This window comes from Vollenhovia emeryi, unplaced genomic scaffold, assembly GCF_000949405.1.
Source record: "Vollenhovia emeryi isolate VEMERY1.0 unplaced genomic scaffold, V.emery_V1.0 DF939168.1, whole genome shotgun sequence".
Lineage (NCBI taxonomy): Eukaryota > Metazoa > Arthropoda > Insecta > Hymenoptera > Formicidae > Vollenhovia > Vollenhovia emeryi.
The window spans coordinates 701772-725550 of NW_011967198.1; the positions used below are offsets into that span (position 1 = coordinate 701772).

The window sequence follows — 23779 nt, forward strand, 5'->3', positions numbered from 1 at the left end:
GGAGATAATGGGGCGAAAAGGAAGGCGAAGGGAGGAAAGACAAAACGAGTGGACAAAGGGAGAAGGAAGAGGAGGAAACCCGTGGGAGGCGCGCGAAGAGGAAAGGGCGAAGGGGAGACGGAGTCTCGCGATATTTCTGCGAGATGTTGCATCAGTCTCCCGACATTTCTTCTTCCTTTTGTTCTACGAATCCGTCAAGGACGCGACGTCGCGACGACGAGAGCGAAATCTTCTCGTCAAACTCTGAGACAAAGGAACGAAAATGGTTTATTGCCGTATTGATATCGGTACTATTCCTCGTCCAAATCGAGCGTTCGTTGTCTCTTCAACTGTACGTAATTCTTTCAGAAATGTGGCAACAAAGTTGGGAGACTGAGGCGAACAGGTAGACGTACAATAAGTACAGGAAAAGCAAAGTAACCGAAATGTGTCATTTGAACACATTTCTCGCCTTACCTTAAATTATCCTTTTAACGTGAAAATTTAGGAAAACTTTATCAATAATTACAAAATTAAAAATATAAAAAATAAAATTTATACTGTAAACTTAGAAAATTATAATTTAGGACCAACGTTAAAAAGCAGGGATTTATTTTTTGTTGTAAAATCAACGAATGAAATTACGACGATAAAATTGTAAAAATTATCGTACTTGCATTGCCTTTGCTTCGTATCGAATTTATGTAAGAGTTTTTGTTTTCGTCAATAAAATTACTTTTGATTCGTTAATAAAATTACGAATTTATATAAGAGTTTTCGTTTTCGTGGACTCGTCAATAGAAGAAACGGTCGGTTCTACCACAAATCGATCACTCGCCCTTAGCCTCGTGAATTAGATTCGATCACATAAATGTTCTCCCTTAGCTACGTATATTCTATTTTTCTGCAAAAGATTGAAAACCGGTGCATTTCACTGACGTACATTAGACGAAGGGACGAAATCGCGCGTGCAACCGGTTCGACTAAAAAAAACTAGCTAGGGGGACGACTAAAACGGCCGGTCGTTATCATAAAGTTATGGCGAAAGGTCATATAAGTATTTCAAAGCGAGCAACACACGTGGGACACGCGCGGCACGCGCGACCACACACGATTTTTAATTAGATTGACTTGATGTCGCTCGTGCGAGTCGTAATAGGTTCATATATCACACCTGCTGTAGTCGAGGTGTGGAAAACTAAGTATTTGATGCTCGCAAATTGACGAGACAATTCCCGGAGATGTATTTTCAGCCTTGTTCTTGAAGCAATTATATATACGCGTCGCAATTGAATACCATCCTGATTGCACGACAATTACTTCGACTATTCGTGTTGATTGTTTCAGGTATTCTCGCTTTCATCAATTGCTGGGACGTCAAGTGGGCGACGAGAGTGCAGGACATCTTCACGTACGCGAAACTGCTCGCGCTTTTCGTAATAATCTTCACCGGAGCGTATCAGCTTTGCACCGGTAAGTTAGTTATCGTAATTGCATTGTTGCAGTGATTTATCGAAACACATTTTTTTTTAAACGGACGAATATTTTTGTGAACTGATAAATATTTGCAAATACTTCTGGATTCAACACTTGTTTTCCTCAGTGTAGGAAATGAGGAATATGAGGAAGATTATATCGAAAGTATTAAAAATGTATTAAATCAATGTGTAAAAATAACGTAGAATTACACGTTAAATATACACAACGTCGATATTGATCCAATTCAAAGAGATAGCTGTGCAATCCATTTTTCAGAAAAGATTGTAAGTTATTTATGGTTCGTTGCACAATATATATATAGAATGCTAATATCTTCGTATCGTGACAGAATTCAACATTCTCTATCTAATATCTTCGAAGTAGTACGCGATAAATTAATAATACAAAGTGATAGGCTTTGCTAGAGCGCGTTACGAGGTGAAAGGTCAACGACATCGCTCGATCGCGTGCATTCGCCGCGATTTACAACGATCCCGAGTGACGCTAATCGGCGCCACGTAATCGCGTTCTCCGTTTTTCGTGCATCATGAAACGTCTTTCATTCCCCACCACGAACGATTTCACGGAACATCGAGGCACCGAAGTTCTCGTGTACCTTCAACAAATCGAAAGAATCGATCTTACATCAAACAGACTTTCTCTTCGCGGATGAATTGTCTGGTCGATCGATAGTTCCAACGTTTCTTAACACGCCAATCGTATTTTTCATCGTTCCTCTCGTTCTTGCCGGCGTCGAAGATAAAATCACGAAGGGGTAGAAAAAATTAATTGGATAGACACGATTTGTTCTATCGTGGCGAGGATTCGAGGCTCCGCGATATAAAGCTAAGAAAAATTTCTTACAATTACTTACACCCCTGCCAGAAATAATTCTAAAAAATTCTACAAAAAAATTAAATTACAACTGCCAGAATCTAAGAGACTCTACGTAAATTTAACAAGTGTTATAAAAATCAACATGAAAATGCTAGAAGTGGAGCGCTTTTGTTAACTTTTGTAATGTTCTACAAGTAAGCAGACGCTTTAATTCTTTAAGATTTTGTTGTTTCCCAAAATTTTTTAAACTAGTAAAGTTTTGCACTAATTTTTACGAAATTGTACATTTTCGTGAAGTACTATTTGCAATAATTTCTTGATTTGAGAACATTGTAATTTGTGGTACTGTTTCGTAGATATTTTTACTAAAAAATAAATGTTTCAACGAAGATAAAAATTTCTACAAATTTCTATTTCAAGTCAATTTTTTGTAATTATTTATAGAAATTTTTCCGCTGGGGACCTGCAACCAAATTACCGTAAAAAACAAATTGATCTCAGGTCGACTGAAATTTTGATAAACGTCAACGCAGAAAGACCTTAGACGAGGAGGACGGGTTGAGCATTTTTGTAACATAGTACGCTTGCCGGACGAGGCAATTTACCCAATCAAAAAGGTGCGCAGGCGACGTAGTCGGTGTGCGTGCAAAGAATCACTTAAATTGGACTATTCAGAGAACCAAACAGTTCCTTGACCGTGGTGTGCAACAATCGTCTCGATTCTGACGGAACTTCTTTTTCGATCTTGCGCCCCACTGTACGCTCGCCTTCCGTCAACGAATCCGCTCAAAGTTTCCCTCCACATAAAAGAACTAATTAAAAAGGAAACTCATTGAAATACACCAATTAGAATACAAAAAATTGAAATGTCAATTAAAACTTGTTACCGAGACATAATATGTAAATGTGGTTGCGCGTTTTACGTAACGCAAATAAATGAAAGTTACAAATTGGTTGTTCCCGAAGTTATACGCATTAATTATTTCGAATATTAATAATGTTAAAAATTAATTACTCTCGTTCGGCGAAGCAACAATTTGACGATAAAATCGATGATGTCTTTTCGCTTTCTCAGGACACACGCAGTATTTCACGTTCGACAACAGCAACACGGAAGTCACGTCTATAGCCCTCAGTTTTTATTCAGGCCTGTTCGCTTACAACGGTTGGAACTACTTGAACTTCATAATTGAAGAACTGAAGGACCCCGTTAGGTGAGAACTAAGCCCGTCGCGCAATAAATTAAACGCGATTCAGAGGAAGTTCATAATTGAACGTTAATTCGGTGACAATGGTCACTTGCAAAATTCGTTTACTTCCGCGCGCTCATAACCGTGTATTTATTTTTCACCTACTAGGAATCTACCAAAGGCCATCGGCATCTCGTGCACTCTCGTTACGGTCGTCTACGTCTTCACGAACATGGCCTTTTACACGACTCTCAGCCCCGTCGAAGTGCTCGGTAGCGAAGCTGTTGCGGTGGTAAATAACACCAGAAATCATATTCTTTTCAATAAAAAGCGGAGTCTTTCAAGAGTCTCGAAAGAAATGTGGACCAAAGAATGCAACATTTTTAATATTTCAATCGTCATAAATATTTATACGCAGTAAAAAATCGTGTGTTCAAATGCTAAAATTTTCTTGCGTTGCCAAGATTTGATTATAATATTGTTTCAATGTAAATTTAACATAAAACAGATACGTTATTATTTTCGTAACATTTTTGTAACATTTTGATACACAGTGAAAACTAAAATGTTAACGTTAACATTTTATTTTTCACTGTGTATCTATCTTAATGTAAATACTCGCCGAGTAGTATTCACTTGATATGTATGGACTAATAACTTTCTAAAATATAATAGTTACTTCACCGTTTGAAGCTCCTACTCTATCTTCATTATGTGCAGACGTACGCGAACAGATTGTTCGGCGTGATGGCGTGGACGATACCGGTTTTCGTCGCTCTATCCACATTCGGCGCGGTTAACGGCATTCTACTCACATCCTCGCGGCTTTTCTACGCGGGTGCCTGCGAGGGTCAGATGCCGGAGATACTGACGATGATCCAAATTTCCAGGCTGACACCTGCGCCCGCCGTAATTTGCATGGTAAACTGCTCTTCCCTCCAATTCGTAGGTTTATCTTTACCGCGACAAAAATATCAACCAGTTGAAGGCTACGATACTGATCGGCAAGGTTGGGGAAGTAACTCGTCACTCGTAACGGAGTTACAGTTACTTTTTCTTGGTAACTCTAACTTAACTTCGTTACATTTTCTCTGTCTGTAACTGCGACTCACAATTAGTTACATTAATACTTTATACATATATTTTTTAAACGAAAGAAAAAGAAGCCACTTGTGGTCGCCGGTGATGATTACAACAGTGAGCTTATTGTCAATCCAACTGGCAAATTCCTTTATTTAACACATTGCAACGTTTCGACCTTACTTATATGATTTGACAATATATGATTTTCTTTCGACTGGATTTCGATTGGATTTCCGATTCGGCTTTTCTTTTAAGCCTTTATGTCGCGAAACAACTGCGCGTAAATTTTCACAAACCCAACACTTCTCGCCTGTTGACCAACGTGATTGCTGCCAGACTCGGCAAACACAAGAGCACAATCTAAGGGACAGATTGTTTCCACCGTTAAACTTGTTGCGGCGGTCAAATAGACACTGTCAGAATTAAAGGTACCGTCTGTCGAAAGCGCGAACGTTAAGTGAAAACGCAATCTTTCTTCTTCCAGGCCCTGCTGTCCATGCTGTACCTGTGCTCTTCCAACATCTTCCGTCTCATCAATTACGTCGGATTCGCCACCTGGGTACGTACGATTTTCGCGCTCTCGCCGTGCTTGTTCTCCCACAACGAAAATAAGTGTCGCAAAATAATTCCACGCACGAAGAGACAGCCTTCTCGTTACCGTGGCCATGACTTCGGATTCTTTTCTCGCAAGTATCGCAAAACAGCCGACTTTCTCCTCGACTTTGTCGCGCGAATGATACTTCGTCATGAAGGTCGTGCAGCGCGCTTGTCCTGCGGCCACATAATTATTTCTTAGAAGCTTATGTACCTGCCCACGAGGAATTAGCTCGATTAGAAGAGTAATAATTGTCCAATTGCTCCGATATCACTTGACGCAATTGACTTTGAGCCGCCGTTGGATCGGCATTATCATATACACAAAGCCTCTTTATTAAAAAATAGCTGCTCCGTTAAGCCGCGCATTATATTGTCCCGCTTTTATATGGACTCTACAAATATTTCGGGACAGATTTTTCTTACGATTAGCTTCAAGTCGATCTTTGCATCTATATATACACTCGATTTCTTTTTAATAACTTTTTCAAAACACACACACACGCATGTTTAACACACACGTGTGTTAATTCTCAATATTATCCTTGATCCTGCGCGAAATATATATTTGTACATTAATTCAAGAAAATATTTGTTAACTCTTAGTATTAACAAGCGTTTAAAACATTCCTACTTCAGTAATAAATACATACATTACTTTTTAAGTAATTATCTTAAATCCTTTGGAACGCTTGGATTTATATAAATTTCATCTACAATCTCACAATTTATATTTACGACGAATTTAATTCAATTTGTAGCTCAGCATAGGCGTTTCCGTGCTGTGCCTTCCGTGGCTTAGGTGGAGCCAGCCGAATTTGACGAGGCCGATCAAAGTGAATCTCATCTTTCCATTCTTCTATATCCTGGCAACTCTGTTCGTTACGATTGTACCGATGTACGCGAGTCCCATCGAAACTGGTGAGTATTCGTCACCAATGATTCGCGACACGATTGACGTAAGGAATATCTCACGAGAGCGATTCTGTCTTAGGATACGGCTGTCTAATGATACTCTCCTCCATACCTGTCTACCTCATATTCGTCGCATGGAAAAACAAGCCGAAATTCTTCCAGAAAGGAGTCGGTAAGTTTAACGAACGCATGATACGTACGCGATACGTCACCGATTTAAATCAAATACCGATACATCGAACGCTATATCGGACGCGATACTCGCAGAAATGCTCGATTGTTGATCATTATTATTGAAAAAAATAAGTAACTTCCTTCATGAAAATGTGTTAACTGACAATACCGGTTTAAAGAAATTGAGAAATGGAAGAAAAGAAGCATGGCGCTCTAAATTTACCTTAATTTAAAACCGCCGAGTGATTTAATGAAAAACGCGTCGTTATCGTTCCGGGTGGTATTTTAATTTATAATTTGAGAAGATCTCTTTACGGCCGCGAAACTACGCGAACGATTAATTTCTCTCATCTCGTTAACCGATTTATTCCCGCAGGCGCCGTCACCCAAACTTTGCAGAAGCTGATGGTAGTCGTGGGGCCACAAAAGGCAAAGGTTCAGAACACACTGTAACATAATTTTACTCTTGCCATGTCACGCATGTTTAGCACTCATCTATTTTCTTTGCTTCTTGTTTTTTTACCTTATCTGATTAGAACTTTTGCTGGAATTCTCTCATGTTTCAAGATCGTCGATTCATGCACGCATGCCTCTAATGTTATCACGATTTCTCTTCGCTCCATTATGCATCTACATTTGATCTCATAAATTTTATCAATTGTTAACTGCTTCCTGTTGTATTGTATATATTGTAATAATATAGTATTCATTATATATAAGTTTTCAAGAATAAATTTTTGCCCAACACCTTTTTCATCTTGCTTATCATTTCTTCAGTTTGGAACAGTATACAACTTTCTCAGCGCGCATCGCGACTTCGGTCAGATTTGCTCGACAATCACAATCTCTGAAATATTTCGATACATTTCCCTCGAATCTGCAGTCTAATCTTATCGCGAGTAGTTAATCGCCTTTCGCCTAAGTTGACTAGGACATCGTTGAGATTTGATTTCGCACATCATACACCGGCACTACAGACACACCGACACACTCAAACGCATCAGATCGAATCTCCTTCAAAGAGCCCTAACATCTCAGACATCGGCAACTAACAGACGCGATTGATGTCGCGGTGTCGATATACATTGACCTTTTGCTAGAACCGCACCTTGCATCCAACAAGCTCGGGTCACCGCGGCCACCGCCTTTGTAACACCTCGCTCGTTCTTGTTGCAGTAAGCACGACGAGGCTGCTGCAGAAGATAATGCTGGTGGTCGGCAAGGCGAAACCCGCTCAGGTGTAAACAATCAAGACGGACCGGATCGAGATCGAAACGACGAAGGCGAGGCTTTTCTGGAAGCAGAAGTCGCGGAGGATTTCCGTCGATCATCGAGTTGCAGTCGGTGATAACCGTCTCCTCCTTCTAAAAAGGAACCGTGATCGGGAGCGAGATCGGTCAGCAGATCGACGTATTATTCTCTAGACTGAAGAAGGAGCGTCCTGGAACAAGAGGCAGCCATATCGTGTCGGGACGCCGAAAGGGAAGAATTTAGGGTGAAACGACTCGTCTTCCAGATTCGGATCTCATCCTTGGCAAACCCCCGCGTTAGGATCTGCCCGCCCAATTACGAGATTTTGAGGCAAGGCTGTTATCTCCCGTACGATTTCACGGCGAAGATCCCTTCTGGATGTACGCGATAACACGACTGCAAGCGCTTCTCAATTAATTTTACTTGACAGCGTCGGATATTTCTTGCTTTGCGAAGACAAGTTAAGCGTAATCGATATAGCCATTTTATACTAGTGCTGTCAGTATGAACTGTCATTATTTCTTTATACAACAGGTAATATCCAAGCAATGCTAAATCTTCAATAACTCGCTAAAAAGAAAACAGAATAGAATAACGATAGAGCAATTTACAGAAACAAATTGAGAAAATATAATTTCTGGATTGTCCAGTTAAAACAATTGATATCTCACGAGGACACGATTAATTCACCGCGTGCGAATACTGATAGTGCTATTATATTATATTATATTATGCGGTGTGTCATAAGGAATAACTTTTTTTACCAATTACACCACATTTGTAAATCCGGCACGTTCGGATAGTGAGATTTATCGCCGTCGCGACATGAAAACAATCGCGATTAACTTTGGTTTGCTCCTGCGGAGAGATTGCAGCGCGTTATATACATTTTACAAAATTTTAATTCTAATTAATTTAAGAAGCTAGTTTCTAATTGATCTTAAACGAGGAATTCACGCGCGCATGCGAGTTACACTGGTTATGCAAGCCTTCTTCCTCAAATTAATTACCAAGTCCACAAACGAGCAGAGGAGAGCTCGATAAATTATTACACGCGATTCTAATGTATACTGTGAATCAAAATCGCGTTCAAGATGTGTGTATACTTCTAAATAGCCTACAAGCAATACACGTGTCGTATCCGGGACGGGGAAGAAAAACGATCGCGACCGTGAGGGATCTCGTCGCGATTATACTTATCTTTCTCCGTGCGACGAACCGGCGGAAGAGTTGAATTGAAAAATCCGGCCGACGTGCCAGAAAGGTTGAGATAACGATCAAAGTGTCACTGTAGTTAATTAAGCACCGTCTAAGCTGTTAGTCTTACAATTAGTCGTAGCGTTCGATAAGCGTTGTTTGCTGTATGTGTATCCTCGTTGCCTATTCCTCGTTATCTCAACGCCCTTGTAGTTTTGGCACTCGGACGGACTTGTAATTGAACTCGAACCGAGAATCGTCCGTACACGCTGGCGAACATTCCATACATTTACGGTGCCGCTTCTTTTCGTTTCACGCGCATCCGCGATCCGTTTCGTCTTAGATTAACACTAGGGATGCAAATATCCGGAAACGATATCACGCGTGCATATTCCTGCTGGATGATACCTTAATATCCGTGGGAAATGCATCCTCTTTTTTTGCAACGACAGCGCGACGCGTTAACGTCTTTTCAATTATCGAATAGTCGAAGCGCGTCGCATACTCGCTTTTAAGAGAAAAGACTTAAGAAAATTACCGAAGAAGAAATAACGAAGGAACTGTGATTGAATGTAGATGCTAACACGTACACATTTTTATCTCTCGCATATTCTTATGGTTTCGCCGAAAATATTATAATGGAAGATATCCGTGACCGTAGAGATTTTGTAGCGTCTATTTTACGAGGAATTTGTGAAAAAGCCGGTAGAGTAACTTGCGAAAAAGTGTAATATCTTACGGAAGAGAGCGGTTTCAGGCAACACCTGTTGCAAAGTCTATCTCCACGTCTTGAAAGAGAATATTTTGATATATCGTTAATATATCTTGCATCCCTAATAGAGATCTATACGCACGTGCGTGCGGAGATTTAACCCTTCGTTCCAACGCATTTTTAACGCACCACCCTTCATCTTTGTCGTTAAGTTAAACCATGAATACCCTTGATATTGCCCTTACGATTAATAATTCGTTGCGTTCAAAACGAGGAAACGGGGGGTTAATAGTGTATTTGTTACGCGCTGGCATGCAATTGTCAACGTCGCATAATACTTTTATATTTTACTGCCACTGGTGATAAAATCCGTGTATATGTGTTTGTGTGTGTGTGTGTGCTTGTATGTGCGCGCGCGTTTGTGCGATTCTGACAAAATGGCAGCAGTAAAAGAAACGGCTCTCCGGAGTCGTCCCGTTTATGCTAGTGCATGTTATGGAATTATGCGTGCTAAAGAAAACTAGTGACGTTTGCAGGCAATTTAGAGGATGGAAAGAAGATAAGCTTGTTGAAGCTAAGTGAAGCTTCGCAATTGACAAAAAAAAAACACAAAAGATAATTTCTAGGGGAGTTTGTAAGTTCATGTGCACTTTCAAAAAAAAAACGCTGATAATAAAACAAGATAAATATCAAGTGTAGTTTATATATAAATATACTGCTATCTCCTCTTTCTCCTAGCAAACTTTTTATTGCATCGATGTTGAAAATCGCATGAACTCACAAACCTATGGTTATAATTGACAAGAAATATATTTGTTCGATTTCTCTAAAATCCTCATCTACTCTGACGTGATTTAACGAAGGAAGAAAGAAGGAAAGGTCTCGCCCTATTGCATAGAGTGCGTTTCTGTTGACAGGGTAAAGCGGTGTGCACGTTGCTCGATCTTTGGGCGCGTCTGTGCCTCTCAAGATACAATTATATTTAAGTCTCGATTTTTTCGTATACGAACAACAACGCTTAAATGATCGTAGCAATTTCGGTTTCGATTTTACCCTAGGACTCGCCATTCTCTTTACTCTTAATTATCTCGGCGTTTGTCTTTTTTATTCGATGTAGCAGTAGCGATATTATTGTGTATTTTGCATCTTTAGATTAACTTCGTTTCTAAGAGCGGAAGATAGTCCTCGGTAGCCCAGAAGAATGGCACCGTTGCACATATCCGTAGCAGAGTTGTACTAGGACCAAAAAACGACGTGTTTTTTACCGAATATTCGTGAAACGAGATCTCGCCTAATTGAAGGATTATCCTAATTTCCCCACATAGTTTTAGTTACCGTAATATCGTATTTAAGAGGCAGCTCGGCGATTCGTCCGTCCCACCTCCTAAAAATTAGATACTTAAATTAGAACAAGCATAGTTGTGACACTTTTTACTACAATAGCTTTCAGTAGCGTAGCGTAAAACAGAGCTATTATATCGTCGCGAACTTTCTTGGCAAGACAATAACTTTCTTTCGCGAACTTGAAGTGTCTTGATAATCGAAAGGCGGATCGTCGACGCTGCTCTCTCGCCGCAAGTGATAATTTCATAGTTTTTCGTCGGTTTAGCTATATTTTTATGTAACACGTTTCGAGAATCATGAATCATCAACGCTCTTCAGGATGCCTGCAGGCGCGGAATTACATAATGTAAAATACTGAACTATCGTTTTTTTTCTAATAATTGCGTTAACAATAAAAATGCGTGTTAAATAAACGCCCTTGATTATGCCAAATATTTAAAACTCCGTGCCATCTTTTAGACTGTTATTAAATGTCATGCGTATGTTTGATAAATATTTAAATTAATGTTTAAGACTATCACGACTATGTAAAATGAAAACATTTCGTGAAAAGCAAAGAACGCTTTTAATGGAATAATAATCATTGTAGATTCGCGACACCAATTTTGATAGAAGATATTTAATATTACAATAAACCCGCAGGCATTCTGACTCGTGACAATAAGACATCAATAAATTGGTCGGTAGTAAAGTTAGGTGAGAAAGAGAGCGAAAGAGAGAAAGCGGTGAGAAGAATATTATTAATACGCATCTTTTGTATTAATTTTTGCGTTGAAGCCCGTAATACGAGTGCGTTTGGATCCATTTTGAGAGATTGCCCTAACGACAAATGTAAAATAAAGCATCGTTTTCTGGCGTTACAAATTAACAATTATGCGAATTAAGAACTGTAGCTTAGGATCTGAGCACGTAAGAAAATTGGGAAGAAAAAATATATATGTATATGTGTATATAATATATATACACATATAATATATACATATATATATATAAAGAGTGAAATGTGACAATATATTATATTATGTAAATATCTGTGTATTAATTATGCAATCTCCTTACTCGTGACTGAATAAAATCGGCCTCGTTGACGTCGCGGAAATTCGACTTTTTGCGAATCATCCTTCAACTGCGAGAGGAAATTAGATAGCGGAGAGACATTGGCGAGATTACGAGTCGTGTCTGGTTATATACGTGTCTATATTTGCATGTGTATAAACATATAAGTTATAAATACAGTAGATATCCGCGTATTTATAACTTACACACGGTAATATATATGTATATATATATATATATTTATATGTATAGTATTTATAGCTTTTTCCCCACAGCAGTCGTATCGAAACGCAACGTGTCGAAATTGTAAAAGAAAGAAAAAGAAACAAGAATATTCATCATTTTTGGCTTGCCGTGGAACAGAAAGAATGCTATTTTACATTTTCCTGTTCGCTGTTCGTCCTCCGAGGATTGTCGACTTGCGAAAGGAATCGGGATATCGGCCTACTTAAAACTTACTGAAGATCCGCGTCAAGAAGCGTTCCGAAGGCATTCAATTGCTCGCAAAACCGCGCACAGTTGCTAAAGTCGCATAGTAAAAAAAATCTATCGCGAGGAGTTCCCAAGTATAAAAAAAAAAGAATTTATACGAGCGTGTCGAATTGCGAAACGATCATTGCCTGACGATCGTTCCCCGGTACTCTTTCTCCTTCCCTCGAGCGGTCAAATCGGAAGGATGCAAGCGATCACGCACAGTCGTTAATTAGTCAGCTTAATTAAACGTTTTAAATTAACCATTTAAGGCGCTTAACTGGGCTCTCGGTTGCCTTCCGGCGACAGGCTTCCGCGAGACTCGCGGTCAGCGGTAAACCAAACGCCTGTAAATGCGTCTTCGTGCGGAAGTGAAACTCGCCTGACTAAAATATCGCACGCTCTAATCTACAGGACGACGTCACAATAATTACACATTAACTCTGCGGCGAGCTGATTTGCGACGGTCTCCCGTTGCGACGACAGCGTCATAAACAAAGGCCCGGACACTTCGGGGTACGCGACGCTACGCGATGCGGTACGACAGTAAAATTAATTAAAATCGTGCGAAAGATGAGGACAGAAGCCCACTATCTTCCAATGAATTCGTGGGAGCCAGTTCTTGGTTCTATGTAAAATATCTCGCGATAGATCTTGAACAATTTTACAGCGTAAAGAGATCATTGAAGAGATCGTCGTCTTTCAATGATCCTGCAACTGCTCCACTGTCCTCATCGCTGAAAGATCGCCGGCGGTGCCACAATTACTTTGAGGGTCTCTGAATCGCTTATATATGTACACTATTGCTATTACGCGTTAACACTACCGCGAGTCAATCAATTATCTTCATTATCTTGGCACGGCAAATACGACATCACAGCGGAAGCGTCGAGGCGTTTATTACAGGTGTTGACGGCAACGGACGTGGAAGATGAGAGAGGAAAGATGAATGGAGAGACGAGATGTAGATACGTACGGCGATGCTGTAATGCCCCGACGGCGTTTCTTTTGCCATCGTAAATCGTAAAAATGGTACGTAAGACGACACAAGTAACAAGTGTAAAAACCCATCATATACATTTTACGCTTGTTGTACATAATTGTATTGTACCTGTACTTGTAATTTTACGTACTATTTTCACTGTTTAGAGCAATACAGACATCTACGTCCGTGCTTGAGTAATCCCTATCGATATCAATATTCATGGGCCTGTTCTTTATAGCTGAACTGGCTGCACTGGTTCAGAGTTTATCTTTCTCCTTCTAATGTAGAGGGAAAAAGATAAACTCTGAACTAGTGCAGCCAGTTTAGCTATAAAAAAAACAGACCTATTATCACTGTGCGAGGGCCATCTGAAAAATTGTCGAAGTACAAATAACATTTGGAAAGTTCCAACCCTTTTATGAACGTACGCGTACATTTCCAACTCGTTCCATCACATAGTTAATATTTTTCATAGATCTTTGAACGAACGTATCTGCGTGATTGTTGAAAGATGAATAAACTGCGGGCTGTGATCGGATATTTCGCGAGGATTATTTCAGAGCTTGTCTTGCAGATCAGTACGAATGTCATTTGCCAATGATCCCCTCCTCATAAAACATTTGATCGCAGCACTTGGAGTGTATTCATCTCTCGTGTAGATACGTTCGTTTAAACATCTATGAAAAATGAACTACTTGATGGAACGAGTCGGAACCTCACACGTACTCATAGAAGGGTTGACATGTTCCATTTAATGTTATGCGATTGTTATTTGGACCTCGCTCCGAGAACCCCTCGTATCTACACGGAACAGTCGGCCTCCTCGTGTAACATTACTCATCCAGTGATACAAGCAGAAATTTATCGGTGCGATAAACGAATCGTCGCGTACCCGAAGTAATCGTTCACATATTCAGTGTACACGGAAGAGGGTCGCGCTATCAATTCGAGACTTGGCGACTTATCGCCTTTGCGCTAACGACGGGGTCCCTAGTTTCTTAGCGGTGCGCAAAATTGCGGGAGACAGACGTCGTACGGAAAGAAAAATACCCGAGTGAGATATATAAAATATAATATAAAACAATAATAAAGTGGTACATTCTTTCTTGCCTACCTATGTCGATCAGTCCTAAATTACTGGCACATTTCGAGACCGCGCGGTACTCGGAGCTGTCACACGCCGCCGCCGCGATGACAGATGCGCGGTCGGAACGAGAAAATTTAGCCCGCTCGCATCCCGCGAGGCCAGCGATCGCTACCTGCACACTTCTACCGTCGCTCGTCTTCCGACCCGACAATGACGGTAGCGTACCCTCGGGGTACTTCTGACTCTCTGAAAAATTCTCCGCCCGTACACCGATAGATACGGACAAGCGACATACCTATTCGAATATATTTAGCTAATCGTCTAATTATTCATCTCGGATCCTTCTACCGTTCCGCAAGGGTAGAACGAAGATGCGTTACACACGTGATAGGATGGAATGACTATCGAACGATGACTGTAGCGCGACACGGCGAATATTAACGCGGGGGACATACCCATCACCTTAGTCGGTAATTTAACATTATTAATTATATTAGCCATTAATTTATCATCGATGGTCGTTACTCGATTAGATCTGGCCTCGAACTGGGGTCGACGAGAGAATTCACGTCCGTATGATTATGTGATAGTCGGGAAACGAGAGTTATTTAACGTGATCCGAAGTGTGCGGCTTCGACGACATTTTAATCACAGAGAATATTTAACACGCACAGATACACACATACAAACGCGCGTGCGCGCGCATACGCATATATTAAATATGCTCTATGATTTATGTATGTACATTTCGAAAATTGTTGGATCAGATTAAATAGCAATATTTCACATATTTATCCACCCATTCGTCCACACACAGACACTCGCGCATTTATGAATTAGATATACGTCTATATGCTCGCGTAAATGAAATGCTTACACAGATCCATAATAATTTAAATACGAATTGTACAAGAGAAACGAATACTATTTGCAAAAGTGTATATTCAGCAGTCTATCGTATATGTATACCTACCTACCTACGCTACGTACACAGACAGAAAAATATATGTATATTTCTATTGGGAATAAGAGGGTTTGCGCGCTTATTTATGCTTAGAAAAATTATTAAATAATTTGGTATTCTTCTGGCGAATATATATAGTAGTGGGGCATCGTTATCTACAAGTAGACCTCGTCAGAGCGGAGTATCTCCCTTATCCGCGTTGTTATATAAATAATGCGAAACAGGTGTGTATAAACGATAGGAGAACGATGTAGGAAGTAACGTCTTAAAAAATATTACTGAAACGTTCGGTATACTAACGAGATTAAACAGGACACTTCGAGAAATCACAGTTAAAAGATTACGACAGATTCTCCACGCTGAGTGAACTCGTGCGTTGCCGGCAAAGAGAATAAACGAACCACAAATCGGCGATACGTTAGAAGACTATAAATTGTTCGCTCTTCGCTAATTTCACTAGCAATCTAATGTAAGCAGTTCTCTCCATGAAGATCAATAAATTTGAACAAATTCGCAGAAATTTACATTTCTTTGTGAAATAAGTAATAATTTACGATCTTTACACAAGTCGTAAATTATTAATTATTAATTGGTCTTCAAGGTTGGTTTACAAATTTCTTTAGGCAGAATTCAAGATTTTTCTGTCTTCCTGTTTGGCGAATACAGTACTTTCGCATTCGCACAGAGGGGGGGGGGGGGGTGCGATTTATATTTATGACATAGTACCCACCTTGAGGTTTATCCGACGAAAGGTGATCTTTTTTACACCGTCGTAAAACTGACCCCTTTAACATGTTTTACAGCAACACTGATCTCGAGTGGTTGCAGATAAAATAGTGTTTCTCACGTAGATTGTGCGATACATGTACACACTGACGACTTAAGGCCGCATTGACGTCGAGGAAATTTAATTACCGGTCAACTTGAATCATTCAGTCACTCATCGTTCTGCTGAAACATGCATCTCCCTATTTAAATGTCCGATATTACGCGGATAAGAAATGAACGTCAAATATCAGTCAAGTGTCAGAAACGATACTCCGAGTTATAAGGGAAAGAGATATCAAATCACATTTGCTTACTAAAAACTTGTGCGCTTAGTTCTCTGTACGTACAGCAAGACAAATCAAATAGAATTTTTCTTAATATTTTCTTAAAATATGATATGTGTCAATGTTTCATACTTCTTATTTGTATTTAATACTTGTAGTATTTAACATAGGGAAAACGTCAATATATCAAAAAGAAAGTACACGTTTAGGAGTAATACATTTTCCTGACACCTATTTAAGAGACATTTGACCTACACTCTTCAACTATTCTCGGCCTCGTAAATTAAGCCATGACTATTTTAGTGTAATCATCATAAAAAATAATTACTTTTATAGAGCTATACATGAGGAGAAATTTGTTCGGAGTATTGTTCACATGGCGATCGTTAGGCGTAATTGTGCGTTTTGTAAAATGTCGTAACAAATAATTAATATCGCAATTAACAACTGAATTCTGCAATTTACATTCAGTTCGTTAGTTCGGCGTAATGATCGATAATAAATATAGAACTTTTCGTTCAATCTACGAAATTAATCTAAATTTTTGCTTATCGATTCGAAAAACTCAATCTTAAATATCTCGAATACTTCTCGTTAATGCACGCGAAATTGTATGTGCGCGCGCGAACCTGTTTCTGCTACCGTTTATGCGTCTCTCTTTCTAACGACACCGGCGAATAAAAAAAAATAACATACAAAAACGAGATATCATTTACACGCTTTCTAGTGCCGCTTATAAATCGACATGGCTCTCCTCAAACATTTATTTTAATTGAATAATTTCGTCTACTCATCTTTGTATCTCCTCGACGAGAAGCTATACTGATAACAAATTTCCAAGACTAACTGCGTACAATGTGTTCACTTGATACAGCAGTCATCGAGTTAATCTCCGCAAATCCCTTCATAAATGACGGAAATTTGTTATCGCGCTAGACAACACGGAGGACGTTTCGGTAAAAATAAAATTTCCCAATTCATTATTTTTGTCTGACGTCGATCGATTTTTCAATATATTATTTTAAACGGCGGGGTCGAGTTTCGCAAGAGATTCTCGATGAGATTGAGGATTCCGGGTGCATCGACGTTCGGATTTACGCGACGCGAGGGAGGCGACGTTTTCAACACGATGACTCGCGACGACTGTCTGCCAAACAGACGCGAAGTCTTCGGCGGTAACTCGAAACGTTGGCACACGACTCGCAATTGGAGAACGGCCAAATTGCTCGCGAACTGTCCGAGTGTGCCCGTTAATCCGACTCGTAAGAGCTTCTCGCTCGCTTCGCGAACAGTGTTTTCGAAAGCGCACGTGCAGGGATTTAACGTGACACGCAATCAAGAGAATAAAACGTTGCTGAGATTCCAAATGTCCTGCAAGTTAAAGCTCTGCCCCTTGAATTGGCAGAACGAATCTGAGAAGTCTTAATTTTAATACTAGATTTCTTTCCTCTTAACGAATCTACTTTACAAATCAGACTTTTGATTAAAATAGAATCTTCCTTAATGTTATTATTAACACCAAATCATCATATTTGACTCGAATACTGGACTGATCCTGCGTGAGATAGATTTCTCGTGTAAAAATAACGCGATAAAATCGATATACCGAAAACTGGCGCAAAACTTTTACAACGATTTGAAAGATACTACCATGGAGGATGCGGATGTAACGCGGTCTCTCTGCAAATGGTCGACAGACGCAATTCTCATATATTATCTCTTATTCCTTATTTTCTGGATGCTTGCCTAGTATTAAGAGATAACACCAATCCGCGTTCGCGGTTGAACACAACTTATACATGTTAACGACGTCCGAGATGAAAATTATTTTTGCCATTAATAATACATGTTGCCGTATGGTGACAGCGCCATGAAATGCCCGCAAACGTTTTATCGTGAGTTTAACATTTATCATTTTACCTAATGTCTCCATTTGGCAACGCCAGATCAATATACTTCACTGCTAATTCGCTCGTCGCGGCTCTTAGACGTAGCGTCTTCTCGGCGCCGTCAACTCGCTGCATCGCGTACCCACACATGCCTCCGGATATATATCGGATTAACGTTTATAAACGCGCGCGAGTGTTTATTTACCTCGCGGCAGTGTCGGGTGTCCGTTTGCCGGTAGCTTAATATCGCGATACGCGAAAACGAGCGAGCGAGGAAGCGGACGGAGCGGGCGAACGCCGTGCTCTTCACGTGCTCTTTTACGACCCGTCCGTCCCACGTGCGCGCTCGTTATCGCTCGCTCACAAAAGCTCTCTCTACTCCATTTCGGCCCCCGCGGGTCCCATCTTAAACCCTATCGCGCGAGTGTATAAATCATAGAAGCGCGAACGCGGTTGCGACCGAAGTTCTTGGCCACGTAGCTTACTCGCCTCCGACAGATACGACCTTACCGAACAGTGTCGGGATCGTTGACGATCGAAAAATCGTGCGAGCGAACGCCAACGGTCTCGATATTCTCGGCAAGTACTTAAAAGCACCGAGAGCGATTTGGATATAAATGAATAATTAGGTTACAGCATGATTTATCACGTCTGTTGACCATGCGCCAATGTGATTCTTTTCGATGGGATGACAACGAGCTCCTCGATCATTAAGAATAAAGCGTCAGGAAATAAAGATGTACCTCAAGAGAAACTCTCTCTGAAAATTAATATAAATTAAATTTTTCTATTCATTAATTTTTAAAAAAAGTTTCATAAGTACGTCGAAGAAGTATTCGTAAATGATTGCGCATCCGTTTGTACAACTAAATATACTTGTTCGTCTCAACTTAAAACAAGGCCGAAACTTGAGATTTTAAGGCTTTGCGCGCCCTTTCATAATTAATGAGAAATGAAATACTGCTACGCTATGCATTCTGAAAATCAAATTTCCGTCGGATTCAGAATATTACATGTGCCATGTAATCGCGCTGTGAGTGACACAATTGTCTATCTACATATCGTCCTAAATTTTCTCTCGCCCACGACTCATGAATCGGGACACATCGAAGCTCGATAAAACACGTCGATACACGCAGACACACGTGCAAAACTCCACGTCGAGCGTTCCCGTGTGCGAGCTCGAGGAAAATATATTTGGTAACGAACGTGTCATTCGAATTTGACAGAAACATACAATGCGCTTGGGTTCCGCGTGTCGCGTTTGCTTGCCGCACACGCGTAGCTGTATGCTCGCGCGTAGAATCGCGCGAACGTACGTTTTATCCTGGAGCAAATCTTTGAGCTCGCTCCAATAAACCTGAGAGGACGCCTCGGCCCCGCGGTCGAAGCGGCTTCTTATTATGCAAACCGTACAGCCGTTTTCAGGAACAGCTGTCGTGGCTTCGGATGCCACCGAGAGGGAGAATGAGATCTGCTTGCTTTTAACGCAGCAGCCGCAACCAGTGGCACCCAGACGCGCACCGCCAGGATGGCGGCAACGTCGAAACGGCGACGACGACGTCAATCGATTCAGACTGTTATTCTTGATCACCGTGGATCAGCTGGCTGGCATCTCCGAACTTTGCGTTTGCGACAGTTCCAGTAAATGGCACTCCGACAGCGGGATCTCCCTCGTGCGATCGCTCTGCTTTCTCTGTAATTAAAATACAATACATTCCATCTTTCCATAGTAGTTACAAAGTGAATTTAATGACGCACAAAAACAAATTTAATTTAAAAAACATCCTGATCTTTCAAGTGACTTTCTAAAGTATCCTTACAATAGTTTTGAAAGTTATTTAAAAATATCTTAAGACGCAGATACTTTAAAGTATCTAAAATTTTAGTCTGTCTTGATATCCCTTAGATGTTTTGTTAAATGTCCTCCGAGCTTTTTTCTTATTTAAAATTAGATTTAACTAATTCTGCGAAACTCAAAGCTTCATAAAATAAGTTACCTTTCTCCGAAAGGGAAAGCAACCTCTGTCGTCATTGTTGGGCGGTGTATGGTTTATCAATAAGTCTGGGGTGGGCGTGTTATTAGGACCTAATACGTTCAGTTCCTTAAAACACTCAGTCTCTATCATCTGCAAGAAGGAATAAAGGGCGTTAAATTGCGATTTGACAATCTCAACTCCGCGAGGTGCGCAGTAAGTGATTTAAGATCGGCAGAAGCTAAAGGTGGCTCGTGCGTAATGCGTCTTACGCAGCAACGCGGCTTTAAATACATCTACCCGAATAACGCCAGTGATAACGAGCTGCTCTCGCGCTGCTTCTGACGTAGGAAAACACTTTGCACGAGCTCCATATTTTTTTATCTAAGTGCCGCTCTCCAGATGTTCCGAATGCACGTGTAATATTTTCAGAAAGCGAAGCGAAGCAAAAACCTCCAAAGTGCATTTAAATAACGAGACTTTATTGTTCCCCCTTGCTATGCTCCAAGTCCAAATTAAATTTTATTTTTGCAAAATTTCCATCTCGAGATTTTAGCAGACGTACTTAATCACGAATGTCACGAGAATCCTACACAAACGATGTTTTCTCATCTCTATTAACTTAACACTTCCGCCACAAAAAATCGGAATAATATGTACCCTGGAAATTGTGCATTATTAGGATGCTCATTTAGTGCTTTATTTATTTATTTATTTTAGCGTACAAACTGTTTGGCATAAATTTACAAGCTGGTTAAAATGCTCAACCAGTCTCTTTAAAAACGTTCTCGGAGAAATCAATTCTAAAAACTTCGTCAAAAAAAAACATTGTTAAACTGTAACATCATTTCAGATTACCTTACGATTTCGACCCTATTGAAAGACTATCGATATCAATATGAGCGCTTCAGACGCGTGGGCGGTCGAATAATACAATTTATATTCACGTTATAATGGAGATCTTGTTAAGTGGTCGTCTGGGTGCCACGTAGCAACAATATTATTTTTATGGGAAGGGTCAAAGGCCTTGTCTCCGCGGCGCGACGTGTCTCACAATCGGTGATTACGATACGGATGTATATGACGTATACGGGTGTCTTACCTCATTTTGCCATGGAATGGACACGCTGCCGGTGTTAAACTTGCTGTAGAAGGTGTCGTCCGTGGCGTCCAAATTGACACCTTTCACCGTGGAGAACTGCTCAATGTCCAGAACGTCTTTAGCGTAAACCGCGCGAGGCTGTAACGACGTATCAACGATTAATAATTTTCTTGCTCTTCGTACAATGGTTTTACATAGATATGTTAGATCTACGAACAACAGTAATTCGCTGTTATATAAATGCTAATATAAAAAATAGAATAAAGTAAAAACTCTATACTATAGCGTCAAAATTTCTAGCCATTTCTTAGAACATCACTTTATTGCATAATAATATACGCTAATTAAAAATTCACGACTATTACATTTAGTTAGCGTGTTTACCGAGTGTAAAATTAGTCTCTTATCGTTCTATTTATCGTACAATTTATGTGAGGTTAATCTCGTATTTACCGAGTGCAAATAGATGAACAAATAGATTAAACGCGAAAACGAGGATAAGGCAGAAGGAAGGCAAGTACGAAGTCTCGATATAAGACGATCGATCATCGTACGACACCTACTTACATCCGGCACAAACGGCGGTTCCCACATACCGGCCTCGACCCTCTTCCAGTTCAGGCACTGGAAGAAGCCATGGAGCTTCACCTCCTTCGCCCCATGCCGGCCGCACTTGCAGCCGAGCCTGTTCTTCGGGCTCTTCTTCAACAGCTGCTGGCACAGACTCTTGGCGTCCTCGCTGAACTTGGGCGAGTACCTCTCCTGATCCTCCTTGACACGTCTGTCGACTTCCTCGCGCTTGACCTTCTCCTTGCGTGCGCGGAACGGCGCCTGACCCTCGATCATCTCGTAGAGCAAGCAGCCGAAGCTGAACCAGTCCGGTGAGAAGGTGTACTTCTCGTTGTCGATCACCTCGGGCGCCATGTAACCCACTGTGCCGACCCTACCGCGCACCATGTCGCCCTCCGTAATCTCGACCGCGAGACCGAGATCGGATATCCTCACGTGACCATGATCGTCCAGCAGTATGTTCTCCGGCTTGCAGTCCCTGTAGACGATACCCTGAAGGTGAAGGTGCTCCAGGCCGCACACGACCTCGGCCGCGTAGAATCGGGCGCGATTTATGTCGAAACCCGGCTCGCAGCCCATGTTGTAAATGTGGAATTTGAGGTCGCCGCCGTTCATGATCGTCAGCACGAGGCAGAGCGCGTCCTTCGTCTCGTACGCGTACGCGAGCGAGACGACGAACTTGGAATTGATCTTCTGCAGGATGTTCTTCTCGATCAGCACCATCGACTCGCCCTTCCGCTTCTTGATGCGCTTCTTCTCCAGTTTCTTGCACGCGTACATCTTACCGGTGGCGCGGACCTGGCAGGCGCAGACTTCGCCGAAGCCGCCTTTGCCCAACACCCGGTACATCCGGAACGTCTTGTACGTTACCGGTTGCGCCTCCAGCCATTTCCACTGGAGGTACCTGAAGAATCGATAGGAAAACAAACATTGCTCGATTGTCTGCAATTCTCCCTCGCCGTCGATATTAAATTCCCGTTAAACTTTTTTCCCACGGATTAATATATCTGCGTTACAATTTACTCATTGGCGCTTCACCTGTAGAAGTAGAAGCTACTGAGGAAGGATGAGAACGGCTCGCCGGCCAGGAAGTTCTTCACGGTCTGCGCGACCTCGGTGAAGAGCTCCTTGCCGCCGGTGCTGAGTCGCTCCTCGCACTGCGAGATCAGGGAATCGTTCAGGATGTCGACCACCTCCGAACCCTCCCGCTTCAGGTACTGCTCGAACAGCTCTTTCGCCAGATCGATGCGGTTCTCGTCCAGCTCGATCTCGTACTTCTCGATCGCGTCCAGGAAGAGGTTGTAGCGGTGGTAGGCCGGCTTCTTGTCCTGGCAGAATTGTCGAAAGAGCAGCCGCCCGATCGGCTGCTGGTCCACCACGTAGCCATACCTGATGTCTGCCCGACAATCAATTACATTGATTACACTCCCGCAGCTTAATCTCGGTCGTCGACCTCTCTCGCGAATTTTCCCGTGATGGACCACACGCCGCGCGCGCGCGCGAATATACGTTTTCTATATAAATTTAATTTACAACCGTGAAATGTGATATCGATTTTCAAAGTAAAATTACTCCAGCCTGTTGCTCGAAGCGACTTTAGCCTACTTGTTCTTTCCGTCGGAAATATTCCTGGACACGGTTGTGGTATTTACTCGACTAAAGAGCGTTCTAAATTATTTTATATAGAGGAAGTTTTCTATTATAAGATAGCATTCTAATATAACATAGTAGGTTTCCAGCATTAAAATTCAATCGCAATTAAACAGATAACATTTTCCACTAAACAGATTTCACTCTAAGGGCAATAAATTAGTGATGGAACCAACAAACGTCTATTAATTTAGCAGAAACACCGCTATCTTACATTAGGGA

General features: G+C 41.2%; 2 protein-coding genes across 4 annotated transcripts in view; one reads left to right on the forward strand and one right to left on the reverse strand.

The window, feature by feature from the left end:
- LOC105564121 (Y+L amino acid transporter 2) overlaps positions 1-11854 on the forward strand; it is a 35286-nt gene extending 23432 nt beyond the window's left edge. For 2 of the 3 annotated variants that reach the window (XM_012016271.1, XM_012016268.1), the window contains exons 4-11: positions 1327-1452; positions 3371-3509; positions 3654-3777; positions 4206-4406; positions 5053-5127; positions 5924-6083; positions 6157-6249; positions 7428-11854. In XM_012016271.1, coding sequence (XP_011871661.1) covers positions 1327-1452; positions 3371-3509; positions 3654-3777; positions 4206-4406; positions 5053-5127; positions 5924-6083; positions 6157-6249; positions 7428-7495 — 986 coding nt within the window. In that variant the 3' untranslated portion in view covers positions 7496-11854. Of the gene's footprint in view, positions 1-1326; positions 1453-3370; positions 3510-3653; positions 3778-4205; positions 4407-5052; positions 5128-5923; positions 6084-6156; positions 6250-6627; positions 6687-7427 lie in introns of all 3 variants that reach the window. The other variant, XM_012016269.1, reaches the window with a different exon arrangement.
- A 79-nt stretch (positions 11855-11933) lies between these two features.
- Positions 11934-23779, reverse strand: part of LOC105564122 (G protein-coupled receptor kinase 5) — a 43799-nt gene continuing 31953 nt past the window's right edge. The window contains exons 5-9 of the mRNA XM_012016272.1: positions 22946-23303; positions 21905-22811; positions 21338-21475; positions 20260-20388; positions 11934-19955 (exon numbers count right to left, since the gene is read on the reverse strand). Of these exons, the coding sequence (XP_011871662.1) occupies positions 19860-19955; positions 20260-20388; positions 21338-21475; positions 21905-22811; positions 22946-23303 (1628 nt within the window). The 3' untranslated portion in view covers positions 11934-19859. The remainder of the gene's footprint in view (positions 19956-20259; positions 20389-21337; positions 21476-21904; positions 22812-22945; positions 23304-23779) is intronic.